Source organism: Dermochelys coriacea, chromosome 4, assembly GCF_009764565.3.
Source record: "Dermochelys coriacea isolate rDerCor1 chromosome 4, rDerCor1.pri.v4, whole genome shotgun sequence".
NCBI lineage: Eukaryota > Metazoa > Chordata > Testudines > Dermochelyidae > Dermochelys > Dermochelys coriacea.
In genome coordinates, this window is record NC_050071.1 from 146,181,879 (window position 1) to 146,203,234 (window position 21,356).

Consider the following 21,356-nt stretch of genomic DNA (forward strand, 5'->3'; position numbering starts at 1 on the left):
CCATCTCCCGGCCTGCCCCGGCTCGGGGGCCTCGCTGCCGGCCTGCCCCGCGCGGGACTCCTTCGCCGGCCTGCCCCGGGCGGGCGCCTCGCTGCGGCCTGCCCCGCGCGGGACTCCATCTCCCGGCCTGCCCCGGGATCGGGCGCCTCGCTGCCGGCCTGCCCCGCGCGGGACTCCATCTCCCGGCCTGCCCCGGGCTCGGGGCGCCTCGCTGCCGGCCTGCCCCGCGCGGGACTCCATCTCCCGGCCTGCCCCGGGCTCGGGGCGCCTCGCTGCCGGCCTGCCCCGCGCGGGACTCCATCTCCCGGCCTGCCCCGGGCTCGGGGCGCCTCGCTGCCGGCCTGCCCCGCGCGGGACTCCATCTCCCGGCCTGCCCCGGGCTCGGGGCGCCTCGCTCCCGGCCTGCCCCGCGCGGGACTCCATCTCCCGGCCTGCCCCGGGCTCGGGGCGCCTCGCTGCCGGCCTGCCCCGCGCGGGACTCCATCTCCCGGCCTGCCCGGGCTCGGGGCGCCTCGCTCCCGGCCTGCCCCGCGCGGGACTCCATCTCCCGGCCTGCCCCGGGCTCGGGGCCCCTCGCTGCCGGCCTGCCCCGCGCGGGACTCCATCTCCGGCCTGCCCCGGGCTCGGGGCGCCTCGCTCCCGGCCTGCCCCGCGCGGGACTCCATCTCCCGGCCTGCCCGGGCTCGGGGCGCCTCGCTCCCGTCCTGCCCCGCGCGGGACTCCATCTCCCGGCCTGCCCGGGCTCGGGGCGCCTCGCTCCCGGCCTGCCCCGCGCGGGACTCCATCTCCCGGCCTGCCCGGGCTCGGGGCGCCTCGCTCCCGGCTGCCCCGCGCGGGACTCCATCTCCCGGCCCGCCCCGGGCTCGGGGCGCCTCGCTCCCGGCCTGCCCCGCGCGGGACTCCATCTCCCGGCCTGCCCCGGGCTCGGGGCGCCTCGCTGCCGGCCTGCCCCGCGCGGGACTCCATCTCCCGGCCTGCCCCGGGCTCGGGGCGCCTCGCTGCCGGCCTGCCCCGCGCGGGACTCCATCTCCCGGCCTGCCCCGGGCTCGGGGCGCCTCGCCCGGCCTGCCCGCGCGGGACTCCATCTCCCGGCCTGCCCCGGGCTCGGGGCGCCTCGCTGCCGGCCTGCCCCGCGCGGGACTCCATCTCCCGGCCTGCCCCGGGCTCGGGGCGCCTCGCTCCCGGCCTGCCCCCGCGCGGGACTCCATCTCCCGGCCTGCCCCGGGCTCGGGGCGCCTCGCTCCCGGCCTGCCCCGCGCGGGACTCCATCTCCCGGCCTGCCCCGGGCTCGGGGCGCCTCGCTCCCGGCCTGCCCCGCGCGGGACTCCATCTCCCGGCCTGCCCGGGCTCGGGGCGCCTCGCTCCCGGCCTGCCCCGCGCGGGACTCCATCTCCCGGCTGCCCCGGGCTCGGGTCCCTCGCTGCCGGCCTGCCCCGCGCGGGACTCCATCTCCCGGCCTGCCCCGGGCTCGGGGCGCCTCGCTCCCGGCCTGCCCCGCGCGGGACTCCATCTCCCGGCCGCCCCGGGCTCGGGGCCCCTCGCTGCCGGCCTGCCCCGCGCGGGACTCCATCTCCCAGCCTGCCCCGGGCTCGGGGCGCCTCGCTCCGGCCTGCCCCGCGCGGGACTCCGTCTCCCGGCCTGCCCCGGGCTCGGGGCGCCTCGCTCCCGGCCTGCCCCGCGCGGGACTCCGTCTCCCGGCCTGCCCCGGGCTCGGGGCGCCTCGCTGCCGGCCTGCCCCGCGCGGGACTCCGTCTCCCGGCCTGCCCCGGGCTCGGGGCGCCTCGCTGCCGGCCTGCCCCGCGCGGGACTCCGTCTCCCGGCCTGCCCCGGGCTCGGGCGCCTCGCTCCCGGCCTGCCCCGCGCGGGACTCCGTCTCCCGGCCTGCCCCGGGCTCGGGCGCCTCGCTCCGGCCTGCCCCGCGCGGGACTCCTATCCCGGCCTGCCCCGGGCTCGGGGCGCCTCGCTCCCGGCCTGCCCCGCGCGGGACTCCGTCTCCCGGCCTGCCCCGGGCTCGGGGCGCCTCGCTCCGGCCTGCCCCGCGCGGGACTCCGTCTCCCGGCCTGCCCCGGGCTCGGGGCGCCTCGCTCCCGGCCTGCCCGCGCGGGACTCCGTCTCCCGGCCTGCCCCGGGCTCGGGGCGCCTCGCTCCCGGCCTGCCCCGCGCGGGACTCCGTCTCCCGGCCTGCCCCGGGCTCGGGGCGCCTCGCTGCCGGCCTGCCCCGCGCGGGACTCCGTCTCCCGGCCTGCCCCGGGCTCGGGGCGCCTCGCTCCCGGCCTGCCCCGCGCGGGACTCCGTCTCCCGGCCTGCCCGCGCCGCGCGCAGAATGGCTGCGGCCCGGGCGCTCGGCTGCGGTGGCCTGGCGGGGGGCCGGGTCCTGCTGTGGCCGACACGGGGCCTGGCGGCCGCTCCCTGTCCAGACCGCAGGGAGCCCCCTCCCGGAGGCCGGGCCCGCTGGGCGCTGGCGGGGCCGGGGCCGGGGCCGGGCGCTGCTGCTGCTGCTCTGGGCCCGAGGCCGGGACCCGCCCGCGCTGCTGCCCAGGTCCGCGCCGCGGTGCCGGTTCCCCCCGCGCCCGCCCCCCGCTCCGCCCGCGCCGCCTTCAACTTCATCGCCGACGTGGTGGAGAAACCGCCCCCGCGCTGGTCTACATCGAGATCCTGGGCAGGTACCGGCCCCCCCGCGCCCGCGCCTGGCCCCGGGCAGGTGCCCGGTCAGAAGGCGCTGTGTGTCCTCGCAGGGGGGAGAGGGTCCCTGATAGGGAGGAAGGGGCCTGGTTGCCTAGAGTAAGGTGTTGCCGATTACTGAGGTGGGTGCCTCCCCCCGCACTGACCCTGGCTCTCCCCACAGCTACCCCTGGCTCTTGTCCTGCAGGCATCCCTTCTCGGCCGGGAAGTGCCCATCTCTAAACGGCTCTGGCTTTGTGGTGTCCCCGGATGGCCTCATCGTGACCAATGCTCATGTGGTGGCGAATCGGCGGCGGCTACGGGTGAAGCTGGCTAGTGGGGAGCTCTATGATGCTGTGGTCCGTGAGGTTGACCAGGTGGCAGATATTGCCACTATCAAAATCAACCCCAAGGTGTGTGGAGAGCCAGGTGCGCAGCCAGGGGCTAGCAGCCTCTTCTTTGCTTCGTCTGTCCACAGGGCTAGGAATTCTCAGCCCGCTCCAATGCCCCTGCGCTGACCAGTCTTCCTCTCTCCCCACAGCAACCTCTGCCCACGCTGCCCCTGGGCCGCTCCTCAGAGGTGCGTCAAGGTGAGTTTGTTGTGGCTATGGGCAGCCCTTTTGCTCTACAGAACACCATCACCTCCGGCATCGTCAGCTCTGCCCAGCGGGGCAGCCAGGAGCTGGGCCTGTCCGATTCCAACATGGAGTACATCCAGACCGACGCCGCCATAGATGTAAGGGGAGTGAGGGGCGGGGCAATCGGGGGCTGGGGAGTGGAATGGGGGGCCTGGCTGAAGCCACCATACTGCTGTTTGGGGTGGAGCCAGGGAAGGGGGCCTGCATGTACTGAGGTTTCAGAGGGCATCTTGTACGATGAGCTGGAAAGCAGGAGGGGGCGCGAGGCAGGGGATCTGGGTTATTTTCCCCAGGGGCTGTGTTCCGGTGGGAATGTCGCTGCTGGGGCCTGACTCTCCCCCTCTCTCTCCTGCTGCAGTTTCGGGAACTCAGGGGGCCCCCTCGTCAACCTGGTAAGTGCTGCCATTTGGGCGTTAGCTATTTCTGGGAGGGAATGTGGTGCCCGTTTGGGCTGGGTGCTCCAGCCCTGTCTAATTTGCTCTTTGGAAGGGGGGTGCCCACCTCATGCTGCCAGCAGGGTGTACATAGATGAGGCAGGTGGGGCCCTTCATATTCCACTGAGAGCATTGGATCAGACCCTTGGTGGGACAGATGAGGCAGCAGCTTGACTCAAGATGCTCATCTCCCAGGCCCTACACCACAGCCCAGGGGGCTCTGGCCTGAACAGAGCCACACTCCAAGCCTGGGGGTAACTGGACTGGGGTCTGGTACTTGTAAGGCACAGAAGAAGGGCTACGTGGCCCCCACAGCCAGTGGGACCTGCTCGCCCCTGTGAGAGTACCACTGCCTGACCCACCCCCAGCCAAGTGTGTGTTGGGAGCAAATTGGTGGAAGCCTGGATGGGCTGAGCTTGAGCCCTGCCTAGTGCCATGTTCCTCTTCTCTTGCAAGGGGGCAAACTGTGGGTCAGGAGGGATGGCAGTAGGGATGGTTGGTACCCTGCTTGGCTTGTATGGTGATTGTTTCCTGGTAGGACGGCGAGGTGATTGGGGTGAACACAATGAAGGTGACTTCAGGTATCTCCTTTGCCATCCCCTCGGACCGGCTGCGGGAATTCTTGCAGAAGGGGGAACAGCGCAAAAGTGAGTGTGCTGGTGCGGGGGAGATACAGGCAGAAGGAGTGGAGCAGAGCTGGGGGGTGCAGGGGATAGGAACACCCACTCCAGACTTCTTTCTGGGACCGTCATTCATCTATCCCTGGCAGAGGACTGGGTCTCAACCTCTCCCCGGCATGTCAGAGTCCAAGGGAAAAGTCTGTCCCCTTGAGGGACCCTTCCAGGCAGAGACATAGTCTCCCTGGGCTGTCCCCAGCCCCTCTCCACTGCAGGCTGGTTCTCCTCTTCTCAGCTGTGGTAGCAGAGGGGCTGGAAGGGATGGAGCCAGGCAGAGGTGTCTGAGCATAGCTGGGTTCTGGAGAAGGGAGCCGGGCCCCATCTGTCTTTTGAGGGAAGGCAGTGCAGTTCTGCTGTTCAGGCTTTAGCAGCTGCGTCCCCAATTGCAAAGAGGCCAGGGAGCTCTCCCATCCTGGTATGAGGGGACTGAGTGGTAAGAGGCCATGAGTGCCCACCTGATCCCTGGGGCCTATGTGGTGCAACAGGAAATAGATGCTGTCTGGGTGCAACTCCTCCAAGATTTAACTCACCAGTGAGGAGGATGTTAAACAGCAGCTGCTAGGGAGAACCACTTTCAAAGCAGCAGGCTGGATAACTGGCACCTCAGGGCTCCAGAAGGGCTGCTGGGACCAATATTGAAAAGTTGCATTCAGTTCTGGAGCCTACCTTTTAAACAGGACATCAAAAAATTGGAGCTGGTGCAGAGTAGAGCCACAGATGGTTTGAGAGCTGGAGAACATGCCCTGCGGTGAGAGACTTAAACAAGTCTCTGAGCTCTTTATAAAAGCAATAAGTACAGGTGACCTGATTAGTGGCTAAGCACGTGCACAGGGAGCAAATACCAGGCACTAACAGGCTCTTCAATCTAGCAGAGACAGGCCGAACAGGAACCGGGGGCTGGAATTTGAAGCCAGACAAATTCAGATTTAAAAAAATCTCTCAAGGGAAGCGGTGGATTCTCCATCACTTGATGTCTTTAAATCCAGATGCGATGCCTTTCTGGAAGATGCCTTTGACAAACACAAAGTACACTTAGGCAGACCTTAAAAGAATTTGTAGAGCAACTAGCAAAGGACTCAAAAACAGAAAAAAATGTAAGCCCATCAGAAGCAGGAAGTCTGCCAAACAATCAGTGGGGCCACTGGACAATCAAAGTGCTTAAGGAGCACTCAAGGACAATAAAGCCATTGCAGAACAGCTAAATGAACTCTTCGCATTGGTCTGCATGGCTGAGGATGTGAGGGAGATTCCTAACACTTGAGACATTCTTTTTAGATGACAAATCTGAGGAACTGTCCCAGATTGAGGTGTCAATAGAGGAGGTTTTGGAACAAATTGATCAATTAAACAGTAATAAGTCACCAGGACAAGATGGAATTCCCCCAAGAATTCTGAATTAATTGAAATATGAAATTTCAAAACTACTAAATGGGGTATCTAACCTATTGCTTAAGTCAGCTTCTGTACCAGATGTTTGGAGGATTGCCAACGTGATACTAATATTTTTTAAAAGGCTCCAGAGGCGATCCTGGAATTACAGGCCACTAAGCCTAACTTCAGTACCAGGCAAACTGATTGAAACTGTAGTAAAGAACAGAATTATCGGACACGGAGATTAACACAATTTGTTGGGGAAAAGTCACCATATTTTGAAAAGGGAAATCATGACTCCGCAATCCGTTAGAATTCTTTGAGGGGATCAACAAGCATGTGGACGAGGGATGATCCAGTGGATATAGTGTACTTGGTTTTTTAGAAAGCCTTTGACAAGGTCCCTCACCAAAGGCTCTTAAGCAAAGTAAGCTGTCATGGGATAAGAGGGAAGGTCCTCTCATGGATCAGTAACTAGTTAAAAGATAGGAAACAAAGGATGGGAATAAATGGTGAGTTTTCAGAATGGAGAGAGGTAAATAGTGGTGTTTCCCAGGGGGTCTGTACTGGGCCCAGGCCTATTCAACATATTTGCAAATGATCTGGAAAAAGGGGTGAACAGTGAGGTGGCAAAGCTTTCAGATGATACAAAATTACTCAAGATGGGTCCAGAGCAGCCTGAAGAGTTACAAAGTGAAAATCTCACAAAACTGGGTGATTGTGCAACAAAGTGGCAGATGAAATTCAGAGTTGATAAATGCAAAGTTAATGCACCTTGGAAAACATAATTCCAGCTATACATATAAAACGATGGGGTCTAAATTAACTGTTACCATTAAAGAAAGATCTTGGGAGTCACTGTGGATAGTTCTCTGAAAACATCTGCTCAATGTGCAGTGACAATCAAAAAAGCTAATGATAGGAACTGTTAGGAAAGGGATAGATAATAAAACAGAAAATATCATTGCCTCTATATAAATCCATGGTATGCCCACAGCTTACATGCAGTTCTGGTTGCCCCATCTCAAAAATAATATATTAGAATTGGAACGGGCACAGAGAAGGTCAGCATAGGGGTATGGAAACAGCTTCTATATGAGAGATTAAAGAGGCTCGGACTGTTCATCTTAGAAAAGATGAGATTGAGGGGGATGTGATAGAGGTCTGTAAAATCATGGCTGGTGTGGAGAAGGTGAATAAGGAAGTGTTATATACTCCTTCACATAACACAAGAATCAGGAATCACCCAATGAAATTAATTGGCAGTAGATTTAAAACAAATATAAAGTACCTTCTTCACACAGTGCATAGTTAACCTGTGGAACTTGCTGCCACTGGATTTTGTGAAGGCCAAAAGTATAACAGGGTTCAGAAAAGAGTTAGATAAGTTCCTGGAGGATAGGTCCATCAATGGCTATTAGCCAAGATGGTCAGGGACACAGCCCCATGCTCTGGGTGTCCCTAGCCTCTGGCTGCCTGAAGCTGGAACTGGATGACTGGGGATGTCACTTGCTAATTGCCCTGTTCTCTTCATTCCCTTTGAAGTGTCTGGCACCAGCCACTGTCAGAACCCAGGATACTGAGCTAGATGGATCGTTGGTCTGGCTCAGTAGCCGTTCATATGTACAAGCTCTTGGGCTCAATGCAGGGAGGGCTTCCTGGGTGAAATTCAATGGCCTGTGATGTACAGGAGGTCAGACTAGATTGATCTGAGGGTTGCTTCCAGCCTTAAACTCTGACTTCGGGCCTCTCTCTGGCTATGGGTTGGCAGGGTGCTCTGGGGATGTACTCAGGGCCTTGACCAGAATCTGGGCTCTCTACACAATGGCAGCCCCAGTCTGTGTGTGATGGGTCCGGATGGCAGAGTAGCTGCAGTTAGGATGTTGGCAATGATCTGTGGTGTCCCAGCTCTCCCAGCCCCCAGCTGCTGTTTCCCCACATGATACTTGCCCTATAGGGGGTGGATGCATGGGATGGAACTGGCAGGCTGCAGTCTGGGGGTGGAGCATGGTTTTCTCCTGGGCTGGAGCCCCTCCCTCTGTTGTAAGGTGGTTGAGGAGTGACCCAGCTGGACTGGCCTTGTGCTGTGATGGGTGAGGGAGCGTGCTCATACAGATCCCTTCCTGGGCGTCCTAGACCTGGTTCCCTTTCCTCTTACAGGCTCCTGGTTTGGCAGCACGGAGATGAAGCGCCGCTACATTGGGGTGATGATGCTAACACTGACCCCCAGGTATGTGTCCTGAGTCTGGGTCCAGATGATGCTTCCAGAGCTTTCCTGGGGGCCAGAGTCTCTCGGGAAAGCAAGCTGGAGAGGGGAGCCTGTCACCCCACAACTCCAGGAACCTAGACAGAGAATCACTCTGCAGTTGGGAAAGCCCCTGTGGGTCCCATCTCACCCCAGGCCAATTAGTTTACTTGTGCTTGCTGTAGTGTAAGGGAGCATCCCTGGGGCAGGGCGCCCAGCCCTTGCCCTGGCAGATGAGTTCCCAGGGAGATTCAGCCTCCCATCACGCCATTACACTGTCCCAGCCATGTCTTAGCTGAGCTGGACAGAGAGAGCTATTCTCATCTCTGCCCAACACCAGGCATCTTGAAATTTACTGTGCCACCACAGGCCACCATGGTCTTGCACAGCAATTATGGAGAAGTTGGGTCATTCCGGAGGAATGCAAATGGCCCATTTGGGGTTATGGGAAATCGCCAGGCAACAGTAACAAAAGTCAGGTCTTGTGTTCCGTGGCAGGTGGCCAGGGTTCTGCATTCCCCACACACTGTTCTATGACGTGCTCCGGGATGCCCTAGGCAGGCAGCCCCTGGCAGTGCTCCAAAGGGTGGCACTGGAATACCTGTAAATTTATTTGAGCATAAGCTTTCGTGAGCTACAGCTCACCACCAAATGCATCCGATGAAGTGAGCTGTAGCTCACGAAAGCTTATGCTCAAATAAATTTGTTAGTCTCTAAGGTGCCACAAGTACTCCTTTTCTTTTTGCGAATACAGACTAACACGGCTGCTACTCTGAAAACTGGAATACCTGTGTGCGTCCACTGAGCCTTGAAGTGTCTTGATCGGCTGAAGCTTTCAGGCTCAGCTGCATAAGCGACTTTGTGGGTCTCTGGCTGGCTGGGCCTTGGGATGTACCTTTAGTTGACTCTTGGAGCTCAGTCTGTTAGTGGGGTTAGTAGTGCGGTGGTCCAACAAAAGAATGCCGTGGCATGAACCAGCAGGCATGTTCCCCGAGCACTCCCTGGGAACGGGGACAGGTGCTGCTTCCTTGGCTATGAGCTTATGCTCTGGTCTTGAGTCCTGCTTCCAGGTAGGCCTGAGGATCCTGCTGCTTGGTGCCCTTGGTCTTTTACATCCCCTTTTGGGGTGCTGGAAGGGGAGATGCCACTCGTGTCTCCTTGAATCAGGGTTAATGGTGGTGGTTGATTTCTTAAACTGCATTTCTTGGTGTCCAGGAGATGACGCCAGTGTGCTCCGTGTGCTGGTGAGTCTGCTTTTCCTTGGGGGAGCACAGCTGAGTCCTGGAGAGGGGCAGGAGACAATGGCCCAGCTCAGCGTTAGAATAGCACATGTGTGGCAGAGCTAGAACCTGCCTGCTGCCAGGTCAGGAGGGGACTTTCCTGGGGCAGGTTAACCTGGCCTCCCTATGGCAGGGCTGCTGCTGGGATGTCTACTGCTGGCTGTTCTCAAGGATGGGCGACTGGGCTGGGTGCAGGCTGGCTCTGGTCCTGCCTGGCATCTCCCATGTTTTTTTTCCGGCTGCCTTGTCCTTGGGGGACTGCTGTGTTCCAGGGACACACAGGGATGGGCAGCGGCTCTGCTTCCTTGTCCCCTCGGTGTGGCTGGGCGCAAGGCAGGCTTGGTTGCTGGGGTCTCTCTCAGGTCATAGGGTCGGGCAAAGTCCCACCTGGTGGCTTCGTGCCCTGTTCCCCACAAGGAGCTGATTGCCCGGTGAAGCTGCTCCAGTGCTGGCACACTGTGTCCTCAGCCCCTCGCCAGGGCCCTCAGGCTGGGTGGTGTTTCAGTGATGTGTGTGCTCGCTCTCTCTCTCTCTCTCTCTCTCTGCAGTATCCTGGCCGAGCTGAAGCTGCGGGACTCCAGCTTCCCTGATGTCTCATACGGGGTCCTGATCCATAAGGTGATCATTGGCTCCCCAGCCCATCAGTAAGTGCCACTTACAAGGAAGGTCCTGATGCTAGCTGCTGAGGGGGGTTGGGGCCCAGAAAGCAGGGTACTCACTCTGGACTCGGTGCCCATTCCCTGCCCCAAGACAGCTTGCACCAGCAGCCAGTGTGTTCCTGACGGGATTAACCTGTCTGTGCTGGGAGGGCTGCACTCACCTCAATACACTGCAGCTTTCCCAGGAGAGTCACAACCCAGAGCCAGCCAGCTGCTCTAGGCGGGGCCAGACTTCCACATCCCCATCTGCCTGGGGCAGGGCTCTGTGGGGAGAGAGGGTCTGCATACATCACTGCCGGACCCCCAGCATGCTGGTGTCTGCTCTCTCAACAGGGCGGGCCTGAAGGCGGGTGATGTTGTGCAGGAGATCAATGGGCAGGCGGTGCGGCGTGCAGAGGACATCTATGAGGCCGTGCGGACGCAGAACAGCCTGGCCTTGCTGGTGCGGCGAGGCCATGACATGCTGCTGGTGAACGTCAGCCCTGAGGTCACGGAGTAGAGACCTGCCTAGCTGGCAGGGGGCCCGATGGACTTGAAGCACACAAGCTGAGTTAGAGGCTCGGGGTGACGGGCAGGAGGCCCTGTGCCGCCAGATGGGGCAGCGCAGAGGAGACTCGGCCTTTGCAAGAGCCTGAAACGCCCCAGCCAGCGGGGCTGGTCCTGGAACTGGCTTATGGCAGGGTGGCTGCTGTCTGCTTCCTTCATCCCCATTAAATCTCTCATAGGGAACCCTCAGCCATGGCCCTTGCTTCCCTCCTGAGGCTGGGGGAGCCTGGGTCCAGCTGCAGCTAGGCAGGGCCACTCCTGGGATGGGTAGCCCCCAGCTCTGTCAGGCTAGGGGCTCTCCCCTTGCAGTCAGAGCCAGACAAGGGCAGGTGACGGAGCTTTGCCAAGGGCATCCTGGAGATGCAGCCCCCCCAGCCACTGATCTGCTTGCTTTAGCCATGCACTGAGGAGGGCAGGCTGGGCTCTGGCCCCCCTTGGGGATCACAGTGGGGTTTGTGGTCTGATTCCTGCTCACTGGCATGGCATCTCCCTTCTGGGCTGCGGGGGCTCCCATCATCACAGGATTAGAGCCAAATAGCTGCTGCGTGGGGCCAGGGGGAAGTGCCAGGGCTGGTGTCAGCACTTCTTGCACCCAGGCTGAGCCTGCCCCAGCACTGCTTACAGCTGCTGCTGCTCTGTGGGGGTGAGGGGAGTTTGTGCTCTGGGACTTGGCAGGCAGTGTTCTGCTCAGATCACTTCCAGTCGCTGCATGGTCTCCAGGCTCTGTTGCTCTCGGGTCACGGTGAGAGGGGCTGCAGTACTGGGTCTGAACTTAGCCCTGGCTTCTGCCAGGAGGGGGCATGTGTGTCAGTCCTGGCCCAGCTTCTTCCCCTGGGCCTAGAGCTGTCCCTTGGAGTCTCAAGCCCAGCTGCCTGAGCACTGGGGGCTTGAGTGCTCCCCTCCCAGCTTCTCACAAAGGGAGACCTGCCCCACTCCTGTGACAGGCTGCTGCTTCCCCCAGAGCTCAGGGAGGGTGGCGCTGGGGCAGTGAGGGGCTGGCCCCCTGGATGTGCTCCCCTTAGCTGTGGGGCTGAGACTCCCTGCCTGATCTAGCAACAGCCACAGGGTTGCCTAGGTCTCCTGCATGCAGTGGCTGGGGAGCAGGGACCTGCTTGCCTCTCACTGCCCTGCTGCTGCTGAGTTAAGGGCTGACTGGGCTGTTTGTTTCCCTCCTCCCCCGCCCCCCCCGGCCCTGCAGCAGGGAGCTCCCAGCGTGGCATTCTGGGAACCAGCAGCTCCATGCTTTTCCCAAATTCCTGGAATTCCCTGCGCCAGGGTGGGGAAAAGCTGGTGTGAGTGTTGCTGCCAGCAGGAGAGCAGCTGTATGGCTGGGCTGGGGCTCTGGGCTGCCCTGCCATGTGGCTGTTTTAACATATGAAAGGAGCTCAGTGCTGGGGGGGAGGCAGCTCTGAAGTACGGCTGCTTGCTCCCAGACTGAGGAAAAACAGCCCAGCATAGAGCCTCCTTTCATGGCCTGTCCTGGCCCCTCGAATGGAATTTGTTCTACACCAAACCCCAGCCAGGGAGGAGGGGCGCTTGCTTGCGGAGGAAAGAGCTGTGGTGGCAGCCATGCCATGGCTCTTTCCAGAGCTGGGAGCCAGCACCTTCCCCCACCCCAGCCTGGGCAGCTCCCCATGCAGTTGCTTATGTTGCCCTCACCTCTCCTGTGTGGGTGATCTCTACTAGTCTGGCCTGATTTCCCCGTCAATCCAGCCTCAGTGGTGGCACCTGGGCTACCCACCTCGGGGCCCTGCTCTCCTAGCCCAACCAACTTGCCTCTGATTCTTCCTGTCCCTGGGCTGGCTCTGAGCCTCTGCAGTGGCACCTGCTGCTACTTCTCAGGCTCCCTGCCCTGATCATGCCCATTTGGGACATGGGGGCCTAGGCCTAGGTGGAGGATGCTGGGCCATGCACACCAGATGCCCTGCCCAGGCGAGTTCTGGTCCCCTGGGGTCCAGGGGCTGGGCTACCATGCGCCTGCATCTCATTGCCCTGAGGCTCAGCCTGCCTGCACTCCTGCTGCAGCAAGGCCAGGCTGGGCCATTGCCTCAGTGGTGCGTTAGGGGCCCAGTGACAGTTGTGAGCTGGCCCCGGTGCCTCCTTGCAGGCTGAGCCCAGCCAGCAATGGCCCCATGCATTTGGGGGCAGAGGGCTGGCTCCAGGCCCCAGCTGCTCCTGCTGACATACCTTGTCCAGGGGGAGGGTTCAGCAGTTCCCGGGCTGCCAAGCAGTGTCTGGTGTGGTCACAGGCAAACTGCCGGAGCCAGGGGCTTGTGTTGGAACCGGGTTGGGTGTTGGCCCAGGGCAGTTTGACCCCAGGCACAGCCCTATTACCATTCTCTCCTTCGGCCTGCCCCCCGCACACTCTGCAGTCTGCCCTCTCCTGTCACACCAACAAACCCCACTCCCTGGGGACAGACTCAGCTCTGCTCCCCAGCCTGAGCTTCCTTTGTCTCCTAGCAGCCAACCCCCCACATCCCAGCTTGCAGGCAGAGCTCCCCTGAATCCTGCCTCTTTCAATGGCTCCAACCACACTTAAGCCCTCAGGGCATTGGCCCTCCTGGGGTTTGCCTCAGGTTCATTGAGTGGCATTCCCACACCCCCAGACTGTGGGGCAGTGAGCCCTACCACACCCTTTGCAGGAGCAGCTGCCCAGCCTGTGGCCCAGGGAGCACTGGGCTCCCCCTCCTGAGGCTTCCCTTGTCAGTAGCAGGGCAAAGCCATTCTGCCCTTCACTGCTGGTGCCAGGGCTGGCACTTGCACTGCAGCTGAGCCCCCATCCCCATGTTCTCTGGGCAGGCACCTACCCCTGCTGGGAGCCATGGGCATGAGCAGCAGGCCTGTGCTGCCCTGCTTATCTCAGGGCCAGGCTTTCCCCTTGGCCAAGCAGAAAGCCCCCCACCTATAGCTTGGGAAAAACCAGCCAGTAGCACTCAGGGAAACAGACCATCACTTTTATACAGAAAATAAAATGACAACTAAGAGATGGGGGCGTCCTAGCCACAGTTGGGGAAGCAGGGCCCAGGCTGCCTGACATGGTTTAGCTCTTCAAGTACATAGATGCACTACTGTACAGAGAAAGGCGTGACAGGGCCCAGACCCGGCCAGCCCTGCAGGTGGCATAGATTTAGGGACGCTGTGTAAGGTGCCTGGAGCCGTTGCTAGCTCCTCCATGAGGTTCCTGTGGCTGCTGGGCAGGAGAACGGCTGGGAACTGGTGGGGGCTGGTCAAGGCCAATGGGGCGGAGGGGCAGGATGAGTGTGGCAGTGGTGGGAGGAGACGATAGGGGGCAAGAGCTGGAGGCAGCAGATGGCCATCCACATACCTCTCCAACCCTCCCAGGGAGAGGAAGCTGCCAGACTTGGCCCAGGCTCTAACCCTGCCCTACTTGGTGTCATGCTGCACCTCAGCCCCCCAAGGAGGTGGGGAAGCGCCTGTACTGCCCGTGGTAGAAGTCCACAGTTCTCCCTGAGCAGGGCTGGGTGCCATGGGGCTCAGTGCCCAGAGCCTACCTCCAGTCAGGCCCTGCACGGCCAGACAAGAACGTGGTGGCCACCTCAGCCCACGAAAATCCTGCCCGAGATTCAGAGACAGCCGAGGAGTCCACAGCCAGGCCGGGCTAGAGGCTGCACCTGGCATGGAGCAGCTGCTTCTGGGCACAGATTCTCGCACCGCGGAGCTCCGCAAGCCAGCCGGGGACGTGACACTGCCAGCCCAGGACAAACTGCTTCCTCCTCGGAGCACCTGGCCATGTGGGGGAGCAGTGGGGGGAGATGGCCATCTCCGGGGGGCATGGGAGGGGATAGCGGGTCACTATACAATCTGGTTGTTGAGCTGTCCTGGGTACTGTTCAAACCGCTTGTTGGCCTCTTCGCTGAAGGCGTCACCTGAAGTACGAGGTGAGATGTAGGTGCCAGTGAGGGAAGAACACCCCCAGCAGCCTCCTGCCCCAGCGCTGCTCAGCCTCGCCCCCAAAGCCAATCCCACCTCCCCCCCCCACCAATCTCCCCACCCCAGCACCTCCCTGCCACCCACGGTCCCCATCACCCCCTCAAAACCTACTTCACACCCCCCCCAGCCACAGCACTGCCCAACCCCTGTAGCTAATGCCACCTCCCCAAAACCTACCTCACACTGCCCTTAGTAACAGCCTGCCCTGCACCCAGTGCTACCTTCCCTCCCACCCATCTCCCTGCCCCATACCCCCAGCCAGTGGCCCCCACCATCCCCAAAAACCTATCCCTTCACCATGCCCTCAACACCCCTCTCTTCCCACTCTCCCAAACCCACCCCTCACCGCCCTCAGCACCAGCCTGCCCTGCACCCCACAGCTAATGCCACCTCCCCTCCCACCAAACCTACCCCCCACATCACCCAAGGTGCCCAACACTGGTGCCTCCCCCCCTGCCTGCAGCACCCCCAATGCTTTCTGCTGTCCTGCCCCCCGTTGTGCCAGGTGAGTGCTGCCCCCTGTTTCTCCCAGGGCTCTGGCATGGCACCGTACCGATGTGGCAGTTGTGCACCCAGATGCGATGCCCGTCATATTTGCAGTTGCACTTCATGGCGTTGTTGGTGAAGTCGCTCTCGGCCACCTCGTAGTTGGGGTTAATCACCACCTGCCAAGGGCACCAACCTGGGGCTGAGGGACTGCCTGGCACACACACCCATGTCCCCTCCTCCATCCCCCCCCAGGCCAGGGATCCATGTACTCCTGTGTCCCTCTCTGGCTAGAATGGCAGCAGCCCCAGTTCTTGCCCCATGTTTTGTTAGCCTGGATTTTAAATACATGGTTAAGAAGCTGGCAATTTAAATGCTAATTCCCTATGATGTGAGTTCCCCTCCACCCACCACACACACACACATTCAGCAGCTGGCCCAGCTATGCACCAAGCTCCTGGCCTGAGAAAGCTCCATCTGGTACACACCCAGCAGCACAGGGCGCTGGGCCCACATTCCCCACAGGGCCCGGCTCTGCACAGCCTCGCCCCTGAGTTCAGAATCCAGCTCCAGGCCTCTAGGCTGCTAGCTACACTCTGGGGATCCCTCCCTGAGAAACACCTCTGTGACTGCTACATCACCAGGACACTGACCCTGGCAGCTCAAGGTGGGGAGAGTGGGAGACAGAACTGTCCTGGAGGCCATCCCTGAACTGTGAGACTCACTGCCACAGGAGCGGAGCCCCATCATGCCACAAACTAAATGCAACCTCAGCTCTAGGACAGCACCTATCAATAAACTCATCCCTCCGAGACTGGCCCGTCCCAGCCCAGACGCCACCCCTCCCCCCACACTAGGTGCACACCTGACCCCACTCAGGCACACAGCCACTCCACGTGCATCACACACACACACACACACACACGCTCTCTCTCTCTGGAAAGCAAGCTCTGATGGGCTAGGAAGGGGAGACGGAGAAGAGGCGGCAGCAGCTGGGGCTCCAGGTACCCGGCAGCTGCCCACACACACATGGGGAGGGCGCAGCAGCCTCTGCCCCACATACCTGCAGGATGTAGTTGCCGGGCCGGACATCGGTGATGTCGATCCACTGGCAGTCGATGTCGTGCCTGTACAGGTCCCAGCAGCCCACGGTGATGCCCTGCTCTCCGAAGTTAGCACATTCATACCTCTTGGCCACATCTGGAACGGGGTGGTGAGGTCACTTACCCTGGCCCTCCCTCCGCCCCACAGCAAGCCCAGCCCGAGACAGGCAGCAGCTCCCCACAGGGCAGCCCCAGAGGAAGGAGAGATCAGTGGGCAGACACAGCCCACCCCCGGGCTCTCCCCTCGCTTCCAGCACAACTCTTGGCAGTGCCAAGACGCTGCACCCACCTTCCTGGCACTCTGTGTCCTCCAGGCAGAAGCTGGCCTTGTGGCCCTCAGCCACCTTGCTGCCGTTGGAGGTCAGGAGGTCGTAGTGGGTGAAGATGTCCATGCTGTGATAGTGCCTGGGAAGAGACACAAACCGAAGGTGCTGCATCCACAGACACACAGTGGGCAGGGCAAGAGACTGGGGGATCCCAGAGATGTGCTGCAGCGGGGGTGAGGAGGGAGCCCAGAGATAGACACAGTGGATGGGGTGCAAGCCAGGGGGAGGCCTGGGAGGGTGGAGGAGGGAGAACGGTCCAGAGATACGCATGGGGGTGGTTTATTGGGAATATCCTGGGGACATGGCCCTGGGGAAGGGGCAGCCCGGAGAGAGGCATGAAGTGGGAGGGGAGGCAGAAAGGCACTGGGAGGCAGCCCAGACACATACCCCCAGTGGGGCCCCAGTCATACCTCCAAGCACTTTCATATGCAGCCTTGCACAGACCCCTGGCCCCACTCCAGCACCTGCTGCAATTGCATTGTCATGCAGAATGAGAGGGGAACAAGGGAAAAGCCCCCAGAACCGGCGACCACAGGGGACCCTGGTCCCCCTACGTTAGTGCTCACAGCCCCGCTATGTCTCCATGCGAGTTCTGTGCCACTGGAGCCCACAGATCCCCCTCCCACAGGGCTCCCATAACCTGCCCTACAGCAGCCTCCCCCAGGGTTCCCCCCACCCATCTCCAAGCCCAGCCTGCTCCCCTCTCCCATGATCCTTCCCCCGAGAGCTCCCCTGCCATGCTGGGAGACCCCCCCAGAGCGGGGCTGAACTCCATGGAGCAAAGAGGAGACTGGCCATGGCTTGGACAGGACGACCCGGGCACCCAGCTACCCCTCAAGGCCTGGAGCCAGGACTTCCTGGGGCTGATGTTAGGTCAAAGGGTCACGCGGTGGCAAGGCGCTACCCCTCACTTCCACCTCCTTCAGTGACTGCAAGGCCCCCCCCACCCACCCACACACCCTGAGACACAGGCTAGCTCAGAGACTGGGCATGGGGGGGGGCAGCTCCAGGACTGCCACTCCCACAGCCCTGCAGGACCTCATCCTGTGGCAGACCAGGCAGTGACTAAGCAGCTGGCCAGCAGCCACGGGCAAGACACCAGCATGGCCCACCATTGACTCCCCAGAGCGCGGCACCCCACACCCTCCTGGCCTCCCCCAGACCCTGCCCAGCCTCCTCCCCCCTCGGAACTCAGCCTTCCCCAGGCCCTGTCCAGCCTCCTCCCGCCTCGGCCTCCACCAGACCCTGCCCACTCCCCCTCCCATCAGACCTTGGCCTCCACTGGCCACGGCCCAGCCTCCCCTGGGACCTTGGCCTCCCTTGTTCCCATATAGGCCCAATTGAGCTTCCCTCCCAGCTTGGCCCTGGCCCACACCCCTGCATGTCTGAGCTGTGGCGGGCCCCCCATTTACCTATGGCATTCATGCCAGACCCAGGAGTGGCGCCCGGCCTTGGGGCGGAAGTCGGCGCGGCCATTGTTGTGGATCTGGGAGGAGAAGCGCAGCAATCGACGGTGCCCATAGGGCCAGTTGGCATTGCGGGCGGTGCTGGAGAGGCAGTTCTCCTCTGCTGCACAGTACAGCATGTGCAGGGGCCGGTCCTCAATGTAGGCCGTCTCCTGGACCAGCGGGGCATGCAGCAGCAGGTCCGAGGCAGCTGGGGGGAGAGAGACCTGCTCAGTTCTGGGGAGCCGGAGGATGTGGGGGGCGCCTGCTCTTCTCTGGGGGACACGGGGGCATGCTCAGTGCTGGGGGCAGGGGAGTGAGGGAGGGGCCTGCTCAGTGCTGGGCGGGGGGACAGAGGAGGTCAAGGCCAAATTAGGTTTAAGTGCAGGGATGATGAGGTCTGAGCCAATCAAAGCAGGGGGACAGAGCAGCCAATCAGAGCACAGGGCCAGGGCTGAAAGGGTGGCTCAGAGCAGCAGTTCTCAAAAAGGGGTGCCACCAGTTAGCGCCCAGCTGTGCTAAGCAAAGTTCAAAAGTTGCTGCTCTGGTCTGGCAGGGGATGGAGCTGGCTGAAGAGGAGACAGGGTCTTACAACCTGCACCAGCGCTCCTGCCAGCAGGAGGCTGGTGAGTGCCCCAGTGGGCGGGAGAGTGGGTCTGGGGGTAGGTTGTGAGGAGGGTCTCTTGGAACTAGGGGTTTGCCCCAGGTTTTACGTTGGGTTCCACTCCTGGCCCCCCTTCTCAGGTCCTGGCTGCTGGCTTCCCGGGCGCTCTACTCCTGGCCCGGTGCTGGGGATGCCAGCTGCTGCCAAGCCCCGCACGGCAGCAGGATTTGGGTTCTGGCTGCCTGGCCGATGCTCAGGGCTCCACTCCTGGCCCCACTCTGGGCATAGGGGACTGTGGTTCTCAACCTGCGGCCCACATAACACATTGTGAGGCACAGCCCCTGGCTCAGAGGAATTGCTAGTAGGCAGGGCCAGGGTGACCGAGAGCCCCCCCACTCACTCTCGGAGCAGATGACCCCGGCGGCGAAGTGGGTGCCCATCTTCTTGCAGTTGAGGCTGTTGCCGTGGTGCTGGCAGTGGCTCAGCGCCATCTCGTGGCCAGCACACCTCACGCCGCTCAGCACCATCTCTGTCACATTGCTGGCATCCCAGTACCATGTCTCCTGGGAGAGACGCCGGGCTGGTCAGAGACCCGTGTGCCCCCTGCCCCTCTGCACAGCAAGCCAGGTACTGAGCCCCGGGCGTGCCCCCTCCCAACCCACAGTTGTGTGTGCCGTGTCCGTGCCATTCCCCCTCCCCACCCCCGGTGGGACCTGTGCGCACCTTCCTGCCTACTTGGCACGGGCCCAAATGCCACCTGTGAGTTTAACCCCTCCAAAAGCTCCCAGAGACCAAGCCCCCAAGCATCCCTCCCCCCACAGCCTGGGCCCTGAGAGCGAGCCCTGAGCTGGTCCCACTGGGCGAACCCCTGCTCCCCACACTTCCAGTGGAGCGGGCTCTGGGCCTGGGCCCCTCCAGCACCTACCGTCACTGCATGCAAGGAGTAGCCCAGACCGAGCTGGCGACATGCCACCATGGCTTCCTTGGTGGTCCAGCCCTCACTGCAGACCGTTCCCCACTTACTGCCTCGCTTCACCTCCACGCGGCCCTCGGTTGGGGTCCTTCCTCCTACTATGCGGATCTGTGAAGAAGCCCTATGGGCCGTGAGCATGCAGCCCCGCCCCACAGCCAGCCAGCCCTGTGAACCCAGCATCCTGTCCTTGCCCTGCCAGGGTGCCGGGGAGGAGTCCTGGGCCCTGCCTGACGCGGTTAGCCAAGCCAGCACTAACACCTACTTGTAAGCCATGGTTAGCGAATCCCAGACCCAGCTGGCGACAAGCCACCATGGCCTCCAGGGTTCCCCAGCCATCGCCACAGATCAGGCCCCAGGCGGGGCGCCCATTGCTCTCAGTGCCCAGCGCCACCTCAACCCGCCCCTCGAAGCGGCTCCGGCCCCCGCTCAGGCGAATCTGCGGAGAGAAGTTGACAAGGCCTGGTTAGCAGGGGAGCCGTGGGAGGGGCTGGTGGCAGGGCCCAGCTGGGTCTCTGAGGGCTCCACTTGCAGAGCTCCAAGTGCCCCCCACATCCCCCAGCAGCCTCCCACATAGCCACAAGCCGGCTCTTCCCATGGGGTTGGGGCCTGAACTGGTGCTGGGGAAGGGACCAGTGGGGCAGCCCCTACAGCCTGAACCTTGTATCTCAGAGCAGGTGCAGCTTGGGCAGCACCCTGTCCTGTCTGCCCAGGGAGTGCCCTTGCAGAGCTGGCCTGGGGAGCCAATCCCGCCGCCCCAGTCCTGATCCCCCTGCAGCCCAGACGGCCCCTCCCATCTGCTGATTTGATTTGCAGTCACTTCATCTCCAGGGGGCACCATGTGCCCAAGCTGCCCCTCCCAATCCACCACTGGCCAATGCGGCAGAACCAGGGCAGAGCTCGCACCAGGTGACTCCAGCCCTGTCCTGCTGCCCGTGCAGGAGCCGATATCCTCGTCCAGGCTCGTGCTGGGGGCCCTGGAGATGGGGAGTGAAATCAGCAGAGACCAGCAGCACATGCAGCTCCTTGTTCACAGGGAACAAGGGGGGAGCGTGCCGAGGGGGGAGCTGTGTGCGCCCAGCTTCCTCGGTGCCCAGGCAGGGAGCATGCAGTGCAAAGCAGCAATATCCTGACGGGTGCTCAGGACTCCCCTCCCCGTGGGCATGGGCGGGGGACAGGCACCCCAGGGCAGGCTGAGGTTCCACAACGGGTGCTCCTCTCCTCCCCAGACCTGGGGTGGCACTGCGGGGTGCCACGCCCAGGGGCAGAAAAACAACTGCAGTGCAGGCTGTGAATCGAACAGACCCTGGGCATGTGAGACACCTCCCATCATCACGGCCCCTGGCCAGCACCAACCCACATGGGAGAGAGACGCCTGGGGGCAGGAGCACCATGACACTACTGAGACTCATGGAATGGGGAAGCGACCCACGGGGGAGCAGAGGAAATGGAACAGAGACTGCGCTGAGGGTCCCCTCCCCCCACGACTGCTCCACAAAGTGCCCAGTGGTGAGGGTATGACCAGTCTTCCCGCATCCCAGCCTGGGTATCGTCTCCCTTCAGCCTCACCAGCTGGCACCTAGGATGGATCAGCAAGAACCACGGCAGCACTGGGGTCTCTGTCATATGTTCTGGGTGGTAAAACCTAGCTGGCATGTGCCACCCATCCCCTCACAGCAGGGGGCTACCCCAGCTGGCACATGGGCCCTCACAGCAGGGGGCTACCCCAGCTGGCACATGGGCCCTCACAGCAGGGGGCTACCCCAGCTGGCACATCACACACACACACACACCCCGAGCAGGGGGCTACCCCAGGGTCTCGTGGGTTGCCTGTGAAAAGCATTACCATGCCGGGTTTCCCTGTGGGCAGTCAGACAGCGCTGTGCACATGCGGGGTTCCCGTTTGGGTCCCATGGCTTCACCCCACTGCAATAACGCCTGGCTCTAGTTGGCACGAGCA

General features: G+C 61.9%; 2 protein-coding genes across 9 annotated transcripts in view; one reads left to right on the forward strand and one right to left on the reverse strand.

The window, feature by feature from the left end:
• The first annotated feature begins 2,199 nt into the window (after window positions 1–2,199).
• Window positions 2,200–10,700, forward strand: HTRA2 (HtrA serine peptidase 2). The gene is given in 9 exon segments (XM_038399457.1): window positions 2,200–2,624; window positions 2,627–2,663; window positions 2,870–3,074; window positions 3,203–3,396; window positions 3,658–3,691; window positions 4,272–4,380; window positions 7,942–8,011; window positions 9,855–9,950; window positions 10,299–10,700. Coding segments are annotated over 9 exon segments (1,212 nt in total). The 5' UTR covers window positions 2,200–2,323; the 3' UTR covers window positions 10,465–10,700.
• Window positions 10,701–13,451: 2,751 nt separating this feature from the next.
• LOXL3 (lysyl oxidase like 3) overlaps window positions 13,452–21,356 on the reverse strand; it is a 29,481-nt gene continuing 21,576 nt past the window's right edge. For 3 of the 8 annotated variants that reach the window (XM_043512943.1, XM_043512942.1, XM_043512941.1), the window contains 8 exons: window positions 19,662–19,835; window positions 19,352–19,507; window positions 18,827–18,989; window positions 17,790–18,033; window positions 16,341–16,456; window positions 16,012–16,148; window positions 15,016–15,127; window positions 13,452–14,398 (listed from right to left, as the gene is read on the reverse strand). In XM_043512943.1, coding sequence (XP_043368878.1) covers window positions 14,325–14,398; window positions 15,016–15,127; window positions 16,012–16,148; window positions 16,341–16,456; window positions 17,790–18,033; window positions 18,827–18,989; window positions 19,352–19,507; window positions 19,662–19,835 — 1,176 coding nt within the window. In that variant the 3' untranslated portion in view covers window positions 13,452–14,324. The remainder of the gene's footprint in view (window positions 14,399–15,015; window positions 15,128–16,011; window positions 16,149–16,340; window positions 16,457–17,789; window positions 18,034–18,826; window positions 18,990–19,351; window positions 19,508–19,661; window positions 19,836–21,356) is intronic. The other 5 variants (XM_038399456.2, XM_038399455.2, XM_038399453.2 and 2 more) reach the window with 2 other exon arrangements.